At 34.8% G+C, this 17776-nt stretch overlaps 3 protein-coding genes across 3 annotated transcripts in view; 1 reads left to right on the forward strand and 2 right to left on the reverse strand.

Moving 5' to 3' along the window:
* The window catches only part of LOC149491482 (dipeptidase 1-like), a 107781-nt gene that overhangs the window by 72127 nt on the left and 17878 nt on the right, over positions 1–17776 (forward strand). Inside the window, exons 5-6 of the mRNA XM_089697922.1 lie at positions 12591–12723; positions 16362–16518. Coding sequence (XP_089554048.1) covers positions 12591–12723; positions 16362–16518 — 290 coding nt within the window. The remainder of the gene's footprint in view (positions 1–12590; positions 12724–16361; positions 16519–17776) is intronic.
* On the reverse strand, positions 4890–6562 carry LOC149491483 (uncharacterized). The gene is made up of 2 exons (XM_089699755.1): positions 6216–6562; positions 4890–5652 (listed from the first exon to the last, which is right to left on the reverse strand). Exons 1-2 carry the CDS (start codon positions 6560–6562, stop codon positions 4890–4892), a joined length of 1110 nt encoding a protein of 369 aa, XP_089555881.1.
* LOC149491484 (uncharacterized) lies at positions 7747–11886 on the reverse strand. Its single transcript, XM_089699764.1, has 4 exons — positions 11777–11886; positions 10296–10523; positions 8812–9103; positions 7747–8238 (listed from the first exon to the last, which is right to left on the reverse strand). Exons 1-4 carry the CDS (start codon positions 11881–11883, stop codon positions 7747–7749), a joined length of 1119 nt encoding a protein of 372 aa, XP_089555890.1. The 5' UTR covers positions 11884–11886.

The following is a 17776-nucleotide window of genomic DNA, read 5'->3' on the forward strand; positions in this document are numbered from 1 at the left end:
GTTGTGATGACTCTTGCTGATATTTTTACTTCTGTTTCAATGTAAAACCTCATTGAAGAGAAATAAACAAACAAAATAAGAATCGAAAGCAATTAGCATGTTTTCTTGCAATCGTTACAGGAGTCAAAGGGCTTATTTTTAAAAGACATTTTTCAATCTCTCAGTACTGGAGATGCTATTCACAAGTACAATAATTAGCAGACGATGCTTCAGAGAAACGTCGATGATAAAATTATAAGATTGGCACAGATTAAACATTGACAGAAAGGTTGTCCTCCTTAAAATGAATAGAATTTTATATAAAATGTACGGGAATTTTATTATTAAATAGAAATAGAGACAGTTTCAGATCACTGAACGCGAAAGACAGGAAATATGATAGTTTCTGACGCTGTATTTCTCGATACATGTATCGTAGGGTTTAAAAAATGTGTGTAGGAATATTCTGTAGGTGCATTGATATTCATGTATCGAGTATGTTTAATAATTACAGTTCTACATATTATATTGATAATAATTATTTTAATTAAGTAACGTTCTACGTAAGTACGTTTTCTTTTAGTGTTAAATTTTAACCATGACTGTCTCATACAATGTTATTACTAATAGATATAAAATATATTCGGATATATCAAATTTTACGAATATCAGTGTGCGAAGGTTTATTATCGTTTCCTTTTCAGAATAATACTACGAATGCAGAGTCAAAAATCATTTTAAAAATTAAAAGTATCTTCAATGAACCTCATATTCAGTAGACCTACTATCCAATACATAAAAACAATTCTAACCTATTAACATTGTGGTTACTAGACGTAGCTTCAATTAATTACAAAAGAAATATTCAACAGGTCACGGTCGAAATCCAATAATATTAAAATGCAAAAGTATCCCCGAGGACTTAATTTTGCTGCACTACAGAACGTTCATTTGCATATCAATGGCGGGCGAAATATTTATTCAGAATTGCTAAATAGAGCTTATTTTTATTTATCTTTGCCCCTTGGCATTTATTTATCTGGTCAAATGTTTACTAGCGCTCTTTATTTATGTGTATACATTTAATTATGTAACGGTCTACTATTTATTTATTTATTTATTTATTTATTTATAATACTATTATTTATGTAATGTATATATTTCTGAATAATCCTACTAGTTTTACTGGCAAAATAAATAACTCAATATTCTCACCTCTAGCAATTTATTTTAGAACGATATCAGCTTGACATAACTGGGATTGCTTCTTTCAGTACTCTTATGTAAGGAGTAAAACACGCATCCTTAAAAATTGTTACAAGATCAGACATTTAACGTGCCATTCTTTTTCGACAGTATTTCTACATCAGCACCAAGTACCGTTAATTAAAAATAAAAACAGTCCCACTAGAGACAAATACATTAGACGTGTTAGAAGTTACAATTAAAAAAGACGTGTGGCACTCGGGGACTGCCGCGGTAAAGCTATTGCATAGCATGCGTTCAAGCCACACCTCCGTGCCCGTCGGAATGGGGAGCGTGAGGTTTTTTCGTTACGGAATTTCTGGATTCGGTCCCCGCGCTCAAGGCCCGCGATAGAAGCTATGCAATAGCTTAAAAAGCTATTCAAGCATTTGAAAGCAACAACACAACAGCTCTGATTCCCGGATATAATTAGGCCTCATTGCTTCGTGACATTTTTCCGTGCAACCAGATTACATGCTAATTCTATGCCACATCGCGATACCACATGAATTATTCAAAGAGTTAACGAACTACCTCACAGGGACACTGGGCCATGTCATTGCATTCTTAATTTTGCTTCTGTTGAACATTTTGCCATGAACATGTCCCATAACACAGGAATTTTAAATCAGTCCAAATCTCTATCTAATCATGCTGTTATATTATACCAATGTATTAAGATATCTTAATACATCGATGCCTTAACCTCTCAACCACCGAGCGGCCAGATCCGACCGCGACACAATAGATTTTCTATTGTGTCTGTGATTCCGGGGCCTGATGGATTAAAACTTTAATAAAAGGTGCTTGAATTAACGCAGTTAACAACAGAGAAAATCAAAATACCTTCTACTATGGGATCAATCATAAAATTTTAATATATTGTTTGTACTAAATAATATGCTATGCTAATACTATGTATAACATTAATACACAAAGCAGCGAATATTAGTACGGTACACCGTAATATAATAGGGAGCGTAATGCAATATGATATTGTGATATTATTGACTCATGAATTGGGATCTAATATCTAATATTCTGCCGCCATCATCTCGATACCATAATGATATTCATGCTCATACCATGGAATACAATTTAATAACATATATTGTTCCTAAAAGGCACTATAGTCATATATATCTAGGTTTAAGGCGTAATTCCTAGATGTGACCATTCGTCCTACATCCTTCAAAACTGATATAAGTTTTAATATCAGTTCCAAACAAATATGATTAAAAAAACTCGTGTCGCGGTGTTTGTAGTTAAACTCCTCCGAAACGATTTGACCAATTCTCATGAATTTTTGTGTGCGTATCGGGTATGCTGATAATAATTGGATAACATCTTTTTTTCATACCCCTTAGTGACAGGAATAAGTCAGAACAACGTTAGCCGGTACAGCTAATTTTTTTTAATAAGAAGCAAACGAATTAGTGAGTCGCCCTGTAGCGAGCGATCACCACCCATGAGTCTTTGCAAGAGTTCTTGTGAAGATGTTGCCGGCTTAAATGATAAGTCTAATGTTTTCGTAATAAATAAACTATACATATAACTGTTCTAGTTGCTCTATACAAAAACGATGCACGACACTAAACGAAAGGAGAGAATAAATCTCAGATGTAAGCCAAGCCGTGAGTAATGTCAGAACAACGTTAGCCGGTACAGCTAATTTTTTTTAATAAGAAGCAAACGAATTAGTGAGTCGCCCTGTAGCGAGCGATCACCACCCATGAGTCTTTGCAAGAGTTCTTGTGAAGATGTTGCCGGCTTAAATGATAAGTCTAATGTTTTCGTAATAAATAAACTATACATATAACTGTTCTAGTTGCTCTATACAAAAGCGATGCACGACACTAAACGAAAGGAGAGAATAAATCTCAGATGTAAGCCAAGCCGTGAGTATAACCGAATTTGTCTAGACGTCGCCACGTTTCACCGGAAACCTAGGGTTCAGAGCCAATCTAATTAATTCTGTTATATTGTTGAAGAATTTTAAACAAATATAAATTGTTAATATTTAGGCCTCCTCGGAACAACGGTCGCTGTAAAGTGTTCGAAACATTGGATTAAATACTGTACCTACGTACCAAATTTTATTATTTGTTTATTAGTATACCAAGAATACATTAATACACAAAGCATTACACATTAATTAGTACTTTGTATTTATCAATTTTATACAAACTGTTTATTACAAACCACTTACCACAGTTTTCGGATAATTTCGAATTGTTGCCTAATTAATAAACCGAATTTAAAATCCGTTAAAAGTATTTCTACAAACAATGCTAATAAATCACCAAAAGCACTTTTTAATTTTAAAACAGCGCTGATGCTTTACCTCCATTACATAATACATGAAGTTTGATCCTAAATTATTCCGCCACCTGGTCTCACATGCACTAATTACCGAACTTCCATGTATTCTTCGTTAGTTCTCTTAAAACTTGCAATGTGTCAGGCGGGTATTATGCTAAGTTCCTTGGCTGAATAAATCCGTACTTTAAATCTTTTTAAGGTTCGGAACCCTAATAGGATCACCTTGTTGTCCGTCTGTTTGTCAAGACCCTTTTTCTCAGGAACGCATGGAGGTATCAACTATCAAGCTGTGTGTTCAATTAAACACTCAAGTCGGACCCTTGAAGCTGTGAAAATCGAACTTATAAGCTACCTAAAGCAATCAAAATATACAGCTGTTTATGCTGCAAATTTTCGAAAATTTCGACCGCCGTACATAAAATACGACGATAAAATCAATATTCGTAGACCTGAGTGGCTTGTAACAGAATTATTAATTTTTATCAGTATTTCTCTGCCGATGGTCTTCACTACATAGTATAAAACAAAGTCGCTTTCTCGTGGATTACAAATCTGTATCGAGAGCTAACAATCCTCCTTCACATCACGTCTCAAGCACGGCCCTTCCGAGAATTCGCTAGAACTAACAGCTCCAAAGCGTGAACTGCCTCTGAGCTTTCGTGTTTGTGTATTAAATCAATTATATAGGACGTGCATACCTAGTTTGTCATTGTGTGATATTCGATGCAATACCTGTTCAAATTTCCATGTTAATTTCTGTTATAAATGGCTAAATGGCAAAGGTTGAATACGTTTGTTGTCTGTGATTGTGCTTATTGGGTTACAGTTATAAATTCGCTTGTTTATCTATTGATTACCAATTGGTAATTTATAGTATCGTATATCTTATGCGGTAGTATAATAGTTAGCTAATATATGAGTGATGTGCGTAGCATGAAGAAAATTCAGTATATTCCTTTTACACCTCAACTATTATATATTTCTTTCACACTCTAGAAACATGATTAAAAAAATTATCTAAATATAATTTGTAATAAACTACTATAAAGCATCATCATAAACTCTATACTTAACCGTGATAAAAATGAGTAAAAGCTTTCAAACGACTTTACTTAACGTACGTCGATGTTTAAAAGGTATCTGAAAGAAATTTTAATTGCCCTTTCATCCCGGCGCTAACATAATTTTAACGCTCATCTCACGTTTAAAAACTTTGTGACTAACTCCGCGGCTAAACTGAAAGGCACTCGTGTGAAATGTCAGGAACCAAATTGAGCATTCATTTCGCTAATTTGAGGAGCGCACGTCCAATTTACATACAACTTTGTTAAATAAATCAACAGTTACATGAATTTATTTTTTATTATTTTAACGCCGTGTTCCTCGTATTGTTTTCTCGTCACCCAGAGTTTTTTTGCGTCTGGCAATCCCGCGAATGTCGCTCCACCGAGCCACACTACAGCATATGCCTCTGTTGATGACGAAATTGTCACTGGCCGATGTGTCAGATTTTCCAGCTCGATTTGTAACCTCTCATTCATACCTGGCACCATCGCAAAGCCTCCGCAAGGCACAATCGCGTCATACAATTCGGGACGTAGCTCCGAATCGCACTTCAATGAAGCCGTCAACACAGCGTCATGCAAAGGGATGTAATTTGTCTTTTCACCCATCACGAAATCCGGTTGGAAAAACATCTCCCCTGCCATGAACGCTTCATTAGTCAGATCGATTGCCACGCCGCAAGCCGTGTTGACCGACCTCTTGTAATTGTTTCTTGGCATGGCACAGTCAGGGGTTATGTACAATTGGTTTCTAAGAATATCGTCTATATCCTTGGGAGTTTTGATTCCGTGAGCTAGGTTGCGTTCGACCAAGCTGTGTTTTATATAATTCGATATTTGAGCGCCTGCCAAACCGGTCTGAATATGTGCATACTTGATCATGCCTCCCTCAAACACGGGGTTTACATCCGTAGTATCATAACCGATGTCTACGCATATGCCGGTTGTGAAACCAGACCCGTACATGGCCAGAACGCTTTGTGGTTGGATGCACAGGCCCGGCGAATTTAATACTTCGAAAAATATCTCGCAGCATTTTATCCTGAAATGATGGCTGGTGTAAATTTGATATGTTGATTATCAGTATTATACACATTAATCCATTATCGATGCATAATGGATTAATGATAATTGGCAATTTCGCCTTCATTTATTTTATACGTTTAAGACTTATTTTTTTATTCTCTTTAAGCGCTTTTTAAACCCTGAGTTTGTTACTAGTTGAAACGTATAATTAACTCCTTGTCTGCTATTGAACAATTGAATCCAACGACTTTGTAGAATAAGATATTACCTTACAAGGCTTTGAAAATGAGATCTTCTTTAAATTTATTACTTTATCCAAGACTGTTCTCTGTATAAACTAGATTAGAATAATTTAATGAATGAAAACCATTACTTTCTAGATATACTTAATATTCACGGATTGTTAGATAGGTACAAGAACTCACTTTAATACGATAAGAAACACGTGCATATTAAATAAAATCGACCAATGAAAGAGATATAAAATGTGCCTCTCCGCACATTGCGACGTGGCACTTTTTTTCTTTCATATCTAGTTTTTATACTACGTCTACAATAATCGGTAAACAAACTCCATACTTTTCTTCCATAGTAGAACAGTTATCACACGCCATCATCACAGATCTATCTTCAGGGGCCGCTTTCAATTCCCTATAAAACACATGATGCCAGATCCTCTCCATATTATCCCAATGTACAATCTGGCCGTTAACAACTGGACTGCATAGTTCTAAATCGTCGATTCTAGCCTCCGCCTCGTCTCCAATAAAGACATCGTAATATTCCCGTCCGTAAGTACCTTTTAAATAATTAGGGCGGCCTACGAGCGTTCTAAACATGGATACAGGGTGGTTATCGCATGCAAATCCGGCCTTCATTATATAGCTTCCATGGTCCAACACGACGACCGGCTTTTCGAATGCCATGTTACAGGCTTTTGGGATTCGTGAAGAGTTATCCTGTATTACGCAATGATGTTTTGTTTGATTATGCTAATTTGACAAGCTTATGTTTTGACACAGTCATGTTTATGGCTTTTTATTTAAGATTTATTTATTCGAGGCTTACTATAATTCCTTGTATGAGCACAGTGAGCACAGTGGATCTTTAACAGTTTTAAAATACATGTTTCATAATAATTATTCAGCATTTAGTTAATACTAGATTTCCGCCCGCGGCTTCGCCCGCGTTTTCAAAGGAAAACCCGCATAGTTCCCGTTCCCGTGGGATTTCCGGGATAAAACCTATCCTATGTGTTAATCCAAGTTACCCTCTATATGTGTGCTAAATTTCATTGTAATCGGTTCAGTAGTTTTTACGTGAAAGAGTAACAAACATCCATACATCCATACATCCATACATCCATACATCCATACAAACTTTCGCCTTTATAATAGTATTAAGATTATTATGATTTCTGAATTTTTTAAACATCAGCAATCGGTTTAGTGATTTTGAGATATTATATTCCAAGGTATGCATACCGTGAAAACAGAATGTAATTTTCACAGTTCTGAAATGAAAAATAACGATGATGTTCTTATTTACTTTAAACTTATAAAGCAAATAAACACGCCTCTCAAAGCCTCTTAACAAAATAGGCCAAATTAAAACAACGGCTTAAAACAACAAAGTTCGTGAAAAAACGGAACTAACAGCACGAGATTTTTATACGCGTAGTGTTTGTAAACATCGTTTAATTGTTGAGGATTTAAAAACATCACATTACTATCGCTACATATCTCGTATACGCTAAGCGGTGAATGTAAATAGGCTATATATATTTATATAGGAGGCATAAAAGCGGCAGTGTTGCTTTTATAGCAATGCAGCTGGTGAGAAATTTGCAGATGGTATTTATTTAAAAGTCAGATCTGCTTTAATACTTTTGCTAAACTATTTGCCTTATGGTGTTATATTTCAATGCAATGATGGCTTCACAATTATATCTCATGTAGGAGCTGCATGTATTTTACACAATTAAATATATTATATATGTCTTTTTAGGAAGCTCATTAGATACGAAATCTTTATATTACTTTAGATAAATGTAAAGAAGATATTAGTACAATAAGAAATATATTTTTGTAACATCCACTCTTGTCATAGCTTAGAAGAATTTATAATGAACGCGATCGGGTCCAGCGTCTTCATACTCCTCCCTGGACATCCAGAAGTCCTTGTATGACGATAACGATGCCAATATAGACCCTCCGACCCACGCAGCTATATTCCTTGAAGGCATTGCATCAATCTTAGCATTTAATTCGCAAGAATCCGTCGCCCGCTTCCTCAATTCCAAAAACAGTCTATCCGGCAACCCTTTTATCAGACTACTACCACCAGAGAGGATTATATTATTATAGAATAACGCCTTATAATCCAAGTCTGATCGTGAAATACTTAAACGTAAATCTTCCACAATATTTGGGCATTTTAGACCATGGAGACTCGGTTGAAACAACACTTCGGGACATCGAAATCTTTCATCACCAATGATCACGTGTTGGCCGTCCGGAAGTTCATACTGAACTTTCTCCTTTGAAAACGCGAATTCAGTAACTTCAGCCTCATAGTCGTTTGGTGTGAAACATAGGTTTTCCTGAAACATTTCATATAATTTTAGCTTTAAGGAAGTAAATAAAAGCACGAGTGAACAATCAAGTAATGCTTGAGCGAAACATTGTCAGATGTTTCTTACTATCAACTATTGTGGGCTGTGTTTATTTATCTAATTTATAGGAGTTTTACATAAGGTTATTGAATTTATACAATGTTATCTGTATAAGAAGTAGCAATACAAATGAATGACTAACTTATTTACAGGAATACCCCGACGCTTCAGTCGTGTTTCATCGTAATGACACAATATTAATTAATCGGTATATAACTTTATTATTTTTATATTGTACAGCTATTACTGAACGCTAATAAATCAAATAATAATAAAAGTCTGTCTATTTATCAACATAAAACACTTCATATTACAAACAATAACTTTCAACGATGGATTTATTTCCCACACTAATTCAAACAAACTTTGAATATACTTTCACCCGAAACAAATGTTTATAATTCAACAATTCTTCACACAGTATAATCACGCAAAGTAAGCAAAACATAAATGGAAGTCTACTACTCCACACAAAACAAACAAACTCAAACATTAAACTACCTTCATTTGATCCAATAAATCAAATTCATGAGGTGTTGTGAAGCAATACCCAACTCCCTTTAGCAAGTGTTGAAGTCTCTCTGTCAGTAGTTTCCCATTTATTTCCGAGCTAACTGTTGCATGTTTAAGCGGGAATCCTTCGAACACTGGGATCGTGTAACTGCAGGAATATCCGTTTTCATACACCACCCCTGTTGTTCTTCCACTAGCATGCACTACTAGCGCTGGTGAAGACGCCAAGTATAAGTCCTTGACGATGAAAGATTCGAATAGGATCTCGGCGATTCGTTCCCTAAAAATGGTATGGTTATAATGAGCTAATTGCAAGTATATTCTGATATACTTGCAATTATATATCTAATATATAAGAAGATCAAGTAAAAATACAGATAATTGGTTAATATTTCATAAGCCTAGTAACTTTTTATACATGGATTCTTTAATTAAAGGATTTTATTTTAATTTGATTCAAACGAACTAAACATTATAGCATCCATATATTTTTGAAGCACAACTGCGAGATACTTACTACCGAGAAATGGTATTCCTCGTTTTTCAATAAATGCTCCTTTGAATAATTAAAATTAACGAGTTTCTCTGACATTTCTATTTGTAGAACGCAAAATATACAAATTAATTTATAAAATTACGGAGCGCCGAAATGCATTTGAAGAGGGAATTATTGCCGTCTGCAAGTCGATGTAAAAGCATTCATGTGGAGGTAGGACTGAGATTAATAGAAACAGACGGAGCCCAGATTCTTCATTATTCAATGAAAGCGAGAGACGGGAGCTATTTGTTAATAACGATACAATGCGCCCCCAACTCCTTCATATTATGCAGGCTCGTATTACGCGAGCAATGGAGAGCTATACATTCCATTTTACTCAAATATGAGTTTGATATTAGAATTTCTATTGTGCTACGTTTGTACTCCTTAACTTTTATATGAGCGCAGCAAAATGAACTATAAATAAGCTTTTAGATATTGTGTAGTGTGCTGTATGGCTCAGATTTTGAAATTTTAAATTCCTCAAATGAATAGGTAGTTACGTATTTTATTCAATATCCTTTTAACTCAGTTGTAACAAATAATAATGTTATGTTAGGTACATGATATTTTTATGTGGTCGGTCGGGCTTTCTATTTCTATTCACCGTTTAAAAAAATTATAAACAAACAAAAAAATATTTATATAAACAAAAAAATTATAACGCGTGGTTACAAAAATGATAACACAAATAACCAATGTATGCACAAAAGGGTAGAAGATTAATATTAAAAATTTTCATTTACTCTTTTGTCTAATTATGTGTGGTACAATAGCTGAAATAAATAGCATATAACTAAGGGTTTGCACGACTATTGTTTCAAGACACCACCATTAAAAAGTAAAGACCTTCAATTAATCTTTCCAAATGGTGTATAAATAATTCACTCGGACTTCGTAAAAGGGAATTACATTCATGCGAAAAGGCACTCACTTATCCCTTTTCTGGGTCAAAGGATGCACAGCAAGAAGGGTTGGTGATATTTCGGGTGCGACGTGCAATTCTCGGTAGAAAAGATGATGCCAGAGTTTCTCCATTTCGTCCCAATCCTCGATCATGCCACGGTGAACTGGCCAGGTCAGCTTTGAAATTCCCCTTTTCTGAACTGCTTCTTTGCCAAAGTATATCTCTGGACTGTGGGAAAGGGCTTCGTATCGCGTCCTGAATTTAAAAAAAATATTTATAGAACAAATTAAATACATATAATAAATACCGTGTTGGTCGGGTAGTGACCGTATTACAGCTTCAATTTATGTGGTTTCATTTTAAAATATAAATGTTTAATTTTTTTATGTCCAAAAAATACTCATATCAAGACATTAAATGTATCAGTAAAATTATGTTTACATTAATATTTTGTATTAATCCGTTGCACTCTATCAATAATAACAGTGTAGGTTTAAAGAAATACACATAAAAAAACAAATAAAATTGCATGCAACAACCTAAGCGCCGATTTTCTGATGGTTGAGACCCTTCACTTTCAAGCGTGGCTCAATCGGAGCCGAAGCACGAATCACATTTAAAATACAGACTATATGTATATATATGTCCTATATATTTTATGTACCTCCACGGTAGTAGGGACAGTAAAGAGTTTAGTAGTTCTAAATTTAAAACTTATATAAAAAAATGTACTAGTTCAGAGAGCCTATTACAGTATTAAGGAATATATGGACGATAAAAACCCATGGAGGGTTGTCGCGTAAAAACCACAGGACAGTTCTTTGGCATATTACGATAATCTTTATACATAAAAATGAATCGCAAAATGTGTTGGTAAGCGCATAACTCGAGAACGGCTGAACCGATTTCGATAATTCTTTTTTTATTAGATATATTCCTTGAAGTACGAGGATGGTTCTTATGTAGAGAAAACGTAAACATGTACCACGGGCGAAGCCCGGGCGGACCGCTAGTATGATTATATGATTATGATGTTACATATGTAATTTGTAAAATTAAATTGTAAAACTGACATGATTAAAAAGAGCAACTATGGAGTTTCTTGCCGGTTCTTCTCCGTAGATACTGCTTTCCGAATCGGTGGTAAATGTTAAAAATATGTAATGACGTTTCAAAAGTGCTTCTAGAAGAAGTCTAATTGAATAAATAAATGTTTGAGTTTGAGTACAATGTCGTTTTAAGTTCAAGTGTTGTGTTGTTTTGAAGTCTTAATAATTGTATCAGATTAGATTAGGTCTGAAGAATTTTCTATAAGTAGTAGAACATAATTCACTAGCTTGTCCTGGATGAACCGAGATAAAAAATACAGACAATGTTAATCGTTATAAGCTTGGTAATGGTAATTTTAAAATCTATAAATTAATTTTCTGTTGATACAAAACATACAAAAATAGAAATCTTTCCTCATGCGTGTCATTATTCTAAAAGTTTATATTATTATTTCTTACCTTGCAACAGTAGTTGGAAAAATACATCTTGGAAATGATTCTCCCGCAAACCCCGCTTTGGTATTCTTAGAACCTGTATCAAGAACTACGCTTATATTGTTAGACATTTTGATAATAATAGCCCACTAGATTTTCCATTTGATAATGTGACGTTTTTATTGTTTTAAGGTGATGCATAAATTGCATTCTCAAGTCATGTTTACTTAAAAAAAAGAGCGTATGTGCCGAGCACACATGTCTGAAGTGAAATTTCTTTGGCAAGATTCAAAAATACCGAAATCCGCTTTAATCCATGACGTGACGGTATTGCCATGACGCGACCTTGAAATTTTACTCTCAATGCTTCTATAGAAGTTTCACTTGAAAAATTTAAACAAGTGAATATTCCTTCAGCAGATGCAGCTACAGGCTGATCTAACGCTATATCTACTACTTAACTAGCTATGCGACCCAAACAGAGTCTTGGCTTCCGACACGAGTTCACGCTTTCCTCGATCGCGCGCAGTTTCTTGCCAATTGACGGCCTCCAGCTTGCGTAGATCGGCTACTGTTGCGTCGCTCCATCGATATCTGGGACTGCCCACAGGGCGTCGGCCAGTTGCAATTCCCAGATATGCCTTTTTCACGGCCCAATCATCCCCCATTCTTAAAACGTGACCGAGCCATCGGAGGCGTTGCGCCTTTGTCTGGCCAATGATTTGGGCTCGGTCACAAGGTGTTGAATTTCCGCGTTTCTACGGATCCTGAAACTACCATCTGGCTCTTTAACGGGACCCAGGATTTCACTTTGACTAATGCATCATTTTTGTTCCAGTTCTGGTCAGCATTCGTGCCCTGCAGTGCCCAGAACAAGGACGCTGTCCAGCTCACTTTGGAGCAAATAGATGTCATCAAACGATTGGTTGAAAAGTACCCGCAGCACTTCCAAATGGCTACTTCTGTAACTGGTGAGATTATCTTATATATAAAATTCTCGTGTCACAATGTTAGTCTGCATACTCCTCCGAAACGGGTGGACCGATTCTCATGAAATTTTCTGTGCATATCGGGTAAGTCTGAGAATCGGCCAACATCTATTTTTCATATGTACCACGGGCGAAGCCGGGGCGAACCGCTAGTTTCTTATAATTATAATATATATATATATTATAGAGCAAGCTAAGAGGCAGGTAGGCGGTGGGCCACCTGATGTTAAGTGGTCATCACCGCCCATAAACACTTGTAACATTAGAAGTTATAAATATAAATAGCTGTCCCGTCAAATATTGTTCTGCCTTACTCTTGTCACTTATGGGTATGAAAAATATATGTTGTCCGATTTTCAAACCCGATATGTACACAAAATTTTATGAGAATCGGTCCAGCAGTTTCGGAGGAGTATAAATAAATAAATAAATATTTGGGACAATTTTCACACACGGCACGATCTGATCCCATACTAAGCTTTCGCTTGTGTTATGGAAACCAGATGGCTGATAAACATACATACATAATTTTAAATAAATACTTATATAGATAATTAACACCCAGACACGGCGCAAACATCTATGTTCATCACACAAATATTTGCACCGGGTGGAAATCGAACCCACGACCTCTGGCTTGGAAGGCAGGGCCACTACCAACCAAGCCAACCGGCCAGTCAAGTATGTTTACATTGTGATATGAGAATTTTGTATATGTAGAGTCTATACAATAATTAAACACTCAATTAATATTTTTGGTTTCCCTGTAACATAGATATTATTTTATGTATGTTTGTATGTATGTATAGCATTATATTATGTGTTTTCATATTAATTTCGTATAATAAACAAGTAATAGTAACCCACTCAAACTTTATTGCTTCCCACATAATACTAAACATTTTCGAATTAAAGTAAACATGACTTAACATTAACAAAATTATTTCATGACCAATAAACAAATAATGATCATACTTAACTCAATGTGAAGTGCTTTTCCAGTATTTAGTTTACAATTTAGAACAATTTAAGTGGAAGGAGGAACATAGGCAGATACAGTTCCACTTTTCACGAGTTATCAGGATAATATAATTTAGGTACTAGCGCGCAAATCCAACTCATGGTTCCTGAGAGTAACGCGTTCAAGCAAACAATCAAATTCTTCAGCTTAAGCTGGCTTTAATTTATTACAGTATTAAGGAATATATGGACGATAAAAACCCATGGAGGGTTGTCGCGTAAAAACCACAGGACAGTTCTTTGGCATATTATGTTAATATAATTATTATGATGTTACATATGTAATTTGTAAAATTGTAAAACTGATATGATTAAAAAGAGCAACTATGGAGTTTCTTGCCGATTCTTCTCCGTAGATACTGCTTTCCGAATCGGTGGTAAATGTTAAAAATATGTACCTAATGACGTTTCAAAAGTGCTTCTAGAAGAAGTCTAATTGAATAAATAAATGTTTGAGTTTGAGTTTGAGTTTACGTAATATGAAATAAAATTTCTATTCATATGTTCACGTTTTCCACTTTAAATTGAACTTATTTCAAGTAAATTTCTTAAACAATGGAAAGAAACTGACTAAATAGAAAACTAATAACACAGAATAAACACTATTATTCTTCCCGCAATAAATAGCAAGGCAAAAATAATATTCTATTTGGGCTACACTTTCCTTTTCTATGCCTTAATTGTTTGCGGGCACACAATTATAATTTTCATTGCGATTTTTCTGTACAATGGGCCGTGTTAGCGCTACGCCAACCTGCTTCTTTTGTTTTTGAAAATAATTAGGTTTTTCATTCAAGCCGGGCCAAATAAGTTGGGCGTTAGTCACCTGGGAAAAAGATTTTTTATGGCAAATTGTAGTTACTTGGAAAATAGAGATTTTTAAATTTTTAAACAATGGGTTGGTTACAGCAATTATACCTGCGTTAAGATGAAACGACTTTTAGATTCTTAATCGCTGCTCATAAAAGCAAATGAAAGGTGAAGAAAAAAGCATAGAACATTAAGAATGTTATATGTATATAAAACATGACTCTCAAAACGTTGCAAACATTTATTATTTATTACATACCTACTTTATTAATAATTCTGTCTTTTGAAGAAGAAACACAAAACAATCAAAAGACATTCATCGCGCCCTGTTAGTGTGCGTCCACACTGAATGCGCGGTGGCGGCGGCCTAGGCGGGCGCGACGAGCGGGCGCTCGCGGTGGCCACACCGACGCGCGAACTCAAGTAGCGGTTCGACGTTTTTCGGGTGTTGCAAACTTTGGACGATTTGCTATTTTTACTGGACAGTCCGATTTTGAGATGAGATCATTATAGAAGTTGTACACGAAATAAATAAAACAGAGGAATAACGGGTGAATCTTATATGAAGAATTGAGATTATACCCTACAAAATTACTGTGGTGTATGTAAGTGTTTTAGATTGAATCGCACTTATAAATAAAGAAGTTTCACTTCAACAATTAAGTATTTACCGCTATTTTACGAAAAACAATAAAGGATATAATATAAGAAGTCGAGCGACAAGACCGAACTGGTTTGATACCCCCGCCGTCCGCGCATTGGGTCGCTTGCTGACTAGGCCCGTAGTGTGGCCAGAACGCGCGGATAGGAGAGTTTGAAAACTACGCGCGCTGGCTCGCTCATTACCGTCGCACTAGGCTTCCGCCATAGTCATTTCAATGTGGACGCAAAGGCGCGTTTCATACGTTTGATATTTCGCGCCCGCCGTCGCAACCGCGCTAGGCTCGCAGTGTGGACCTGCACTTAAAGTAAATACGTTAAAAATGATGACGTTACAATTTAGCTACAATGTGACAAACGTGATAAATTAATATACACTGGGGAAGTAAAAATAATGATTTTCCTTCTCCAATGCTCGGGAGATTTTAACATTTACTTATACTTTGAAATTTGAACACATCAGAGAATTCAAAAGAACGTATAAAGCTATATTTCAATTGAATGTTCCTTTAATTTATGTAAAATAAATTGTGTTCATTTCGTCGCTGTTTTTTTTTATCGCCACCGCGCATATACCTACACTTGTAACCACAGATCACAGAAACTTATGCTTGTAACACTAGAAGTGTTGCAGGTGCTTTGCCGACCTTTTATGGACAAATAAGCTCTTTTCTTGAAAGCCCCAATGTCGTAGTTGTTACAAATCTTATTTTCATAGTAACTGTATAATTACAAACTTAAGTTGAATTTTGTTTGTTAACTCAATTGAAATAAATAAACAGTACAAAATAAAAGGTCGTAACTGACAAAAAAGTAGCGATTATACTTGATGCTAGAAATAAATTTTGTTAAGTAGTATCTCTATACATCTAAATATTCATGTTGGCGATGTGAGATAAAAAAATAAACAAATGACGCTATTTTACTTTATCGCCATTGCATGCACCATTGAACTCTAATACATTTATTAATAACAATGTAATATGCATAATGAGGTAGAGCAAACAAGCAAACAGAACAAATAAATTAGCAATCACTTTCACATGTTTAAAATAATTATCACTTTGAAATTTCTAGTTCATAGTTAAATTAAATTTACTATTATCATTACAAAATCATTATTTCAACAGACATCCTGGAAGCGCACAGCGCACGGCCACGTAAGATCGCATCACTCATCGGTATAGAGGGGGGACACTCTATCGCCAACTCCCTGGGGGTCCTTCGTAGCTACTACCAGCTTGGCGTGCGGTACATGACTCTCACTCACACCTGTAATACGCCATGGTAAGTACACTATATTATGCTAAAAATATAGGGGAAAATTTTAATTCTATATTTTGTCAAAAAATCTTTTCATCATTCATTTTTTTTTTGTTTTATTTTATGTAAAATTTTAACTAAATGAAAATCTTGAAGTAATTGTTGATGAAAGTTTTGTGTGTTATATAAAACAGTAATATCATTTTGACAATAATAATATAAGTGAGTAGTTTCTCAATCCTTTAGAAGTCTAGAGATAATCATAGTTCCATTAATACTAAGAACTTTTACTAATTTCTATCGCAAAACTATAACGTGAAGCAATGATATTAAAATAATCATATATCTATTTACATTACATATTTACATTTTTTTACATGTTTTTACATTTACAAAAACATTTACAAAAACCTGTAAGTATTGTCTATTCCCAGATCACATTAAAAGTCCATCACAAATCCAAACCAATAAAGTACATAAAACCTTAGCGTTCAACTTTACCCAATTATCTATTCCAACGGCCATAGCTTCAAAATTGCATCATTTAGCAGCCGTGGGTTTGTTTAATAAAACCATTGAATCTATTGTTTGAGTATTCGAACTTCGCTTTTGTAATTCCCTCCGCATACGATAGAGGAGCTGTAGACGCCTGTAAATTAAATCATATATTCGGGGACTAAATTGTTTTCAAAATCAAGAGAAATCAAAAACAATGTAATTATTTGGTTTGTAGATCAATTTATTCTACTAATTATTGTCTAAAGTAAAAATAAAATAAACAGATATAGTAAATATTCCCCTCAATTTATTTTTACAATAAACGATATATTATTCAATATTACTCAAAATCTCTATACTCGTATCACATTTGTTCATAACCTCAAATACGATTTAATAAAATTATAATTTGCTTTCATCAAGAATTCAATCAAACGTAATAAAAATCGAATTACGGGAGAAATGCTTCAAATTGAAAAACATTTTTCAATAATAAAATTGAATTACAAAGTAAAGTGAAAAATTATTATAATTTTGTGTTTTCGTTTTAACCAAAGAGACTTTCGGTATGGTAATTTCTACATTTTTCAACAATATTTTGCAGACTATTCTACCCACACTTAGTATTTCGATACGGTAATATATTCTAACCTCCAAATAAGCGAAATTGGTGCTATGAAATACAAAATACCCTCAAAGGGTACTTCTATAGTTGGATCCATACGTTTTGGTGTGCTGTCGGACCTTTGTACCCACATCCCGCCTAGAATTAATTCCTTTATCA

Source organism: Colias philodice, chromosome 1 (assembly GCF_061535455.1).
Source record: "Colias philodice isolate Cphi_HAF_F1 chromosome 1, ilColPhil1 Martin Lab GWU primary, whole genome shotgun sequence".
Taxonomy (NCBI): domain Eukaryota; kingdom Metazoa; phylum Arthropoda; class Insecta; order Lepidoptera; family Pieridae; genus Colias; species Colias philodice.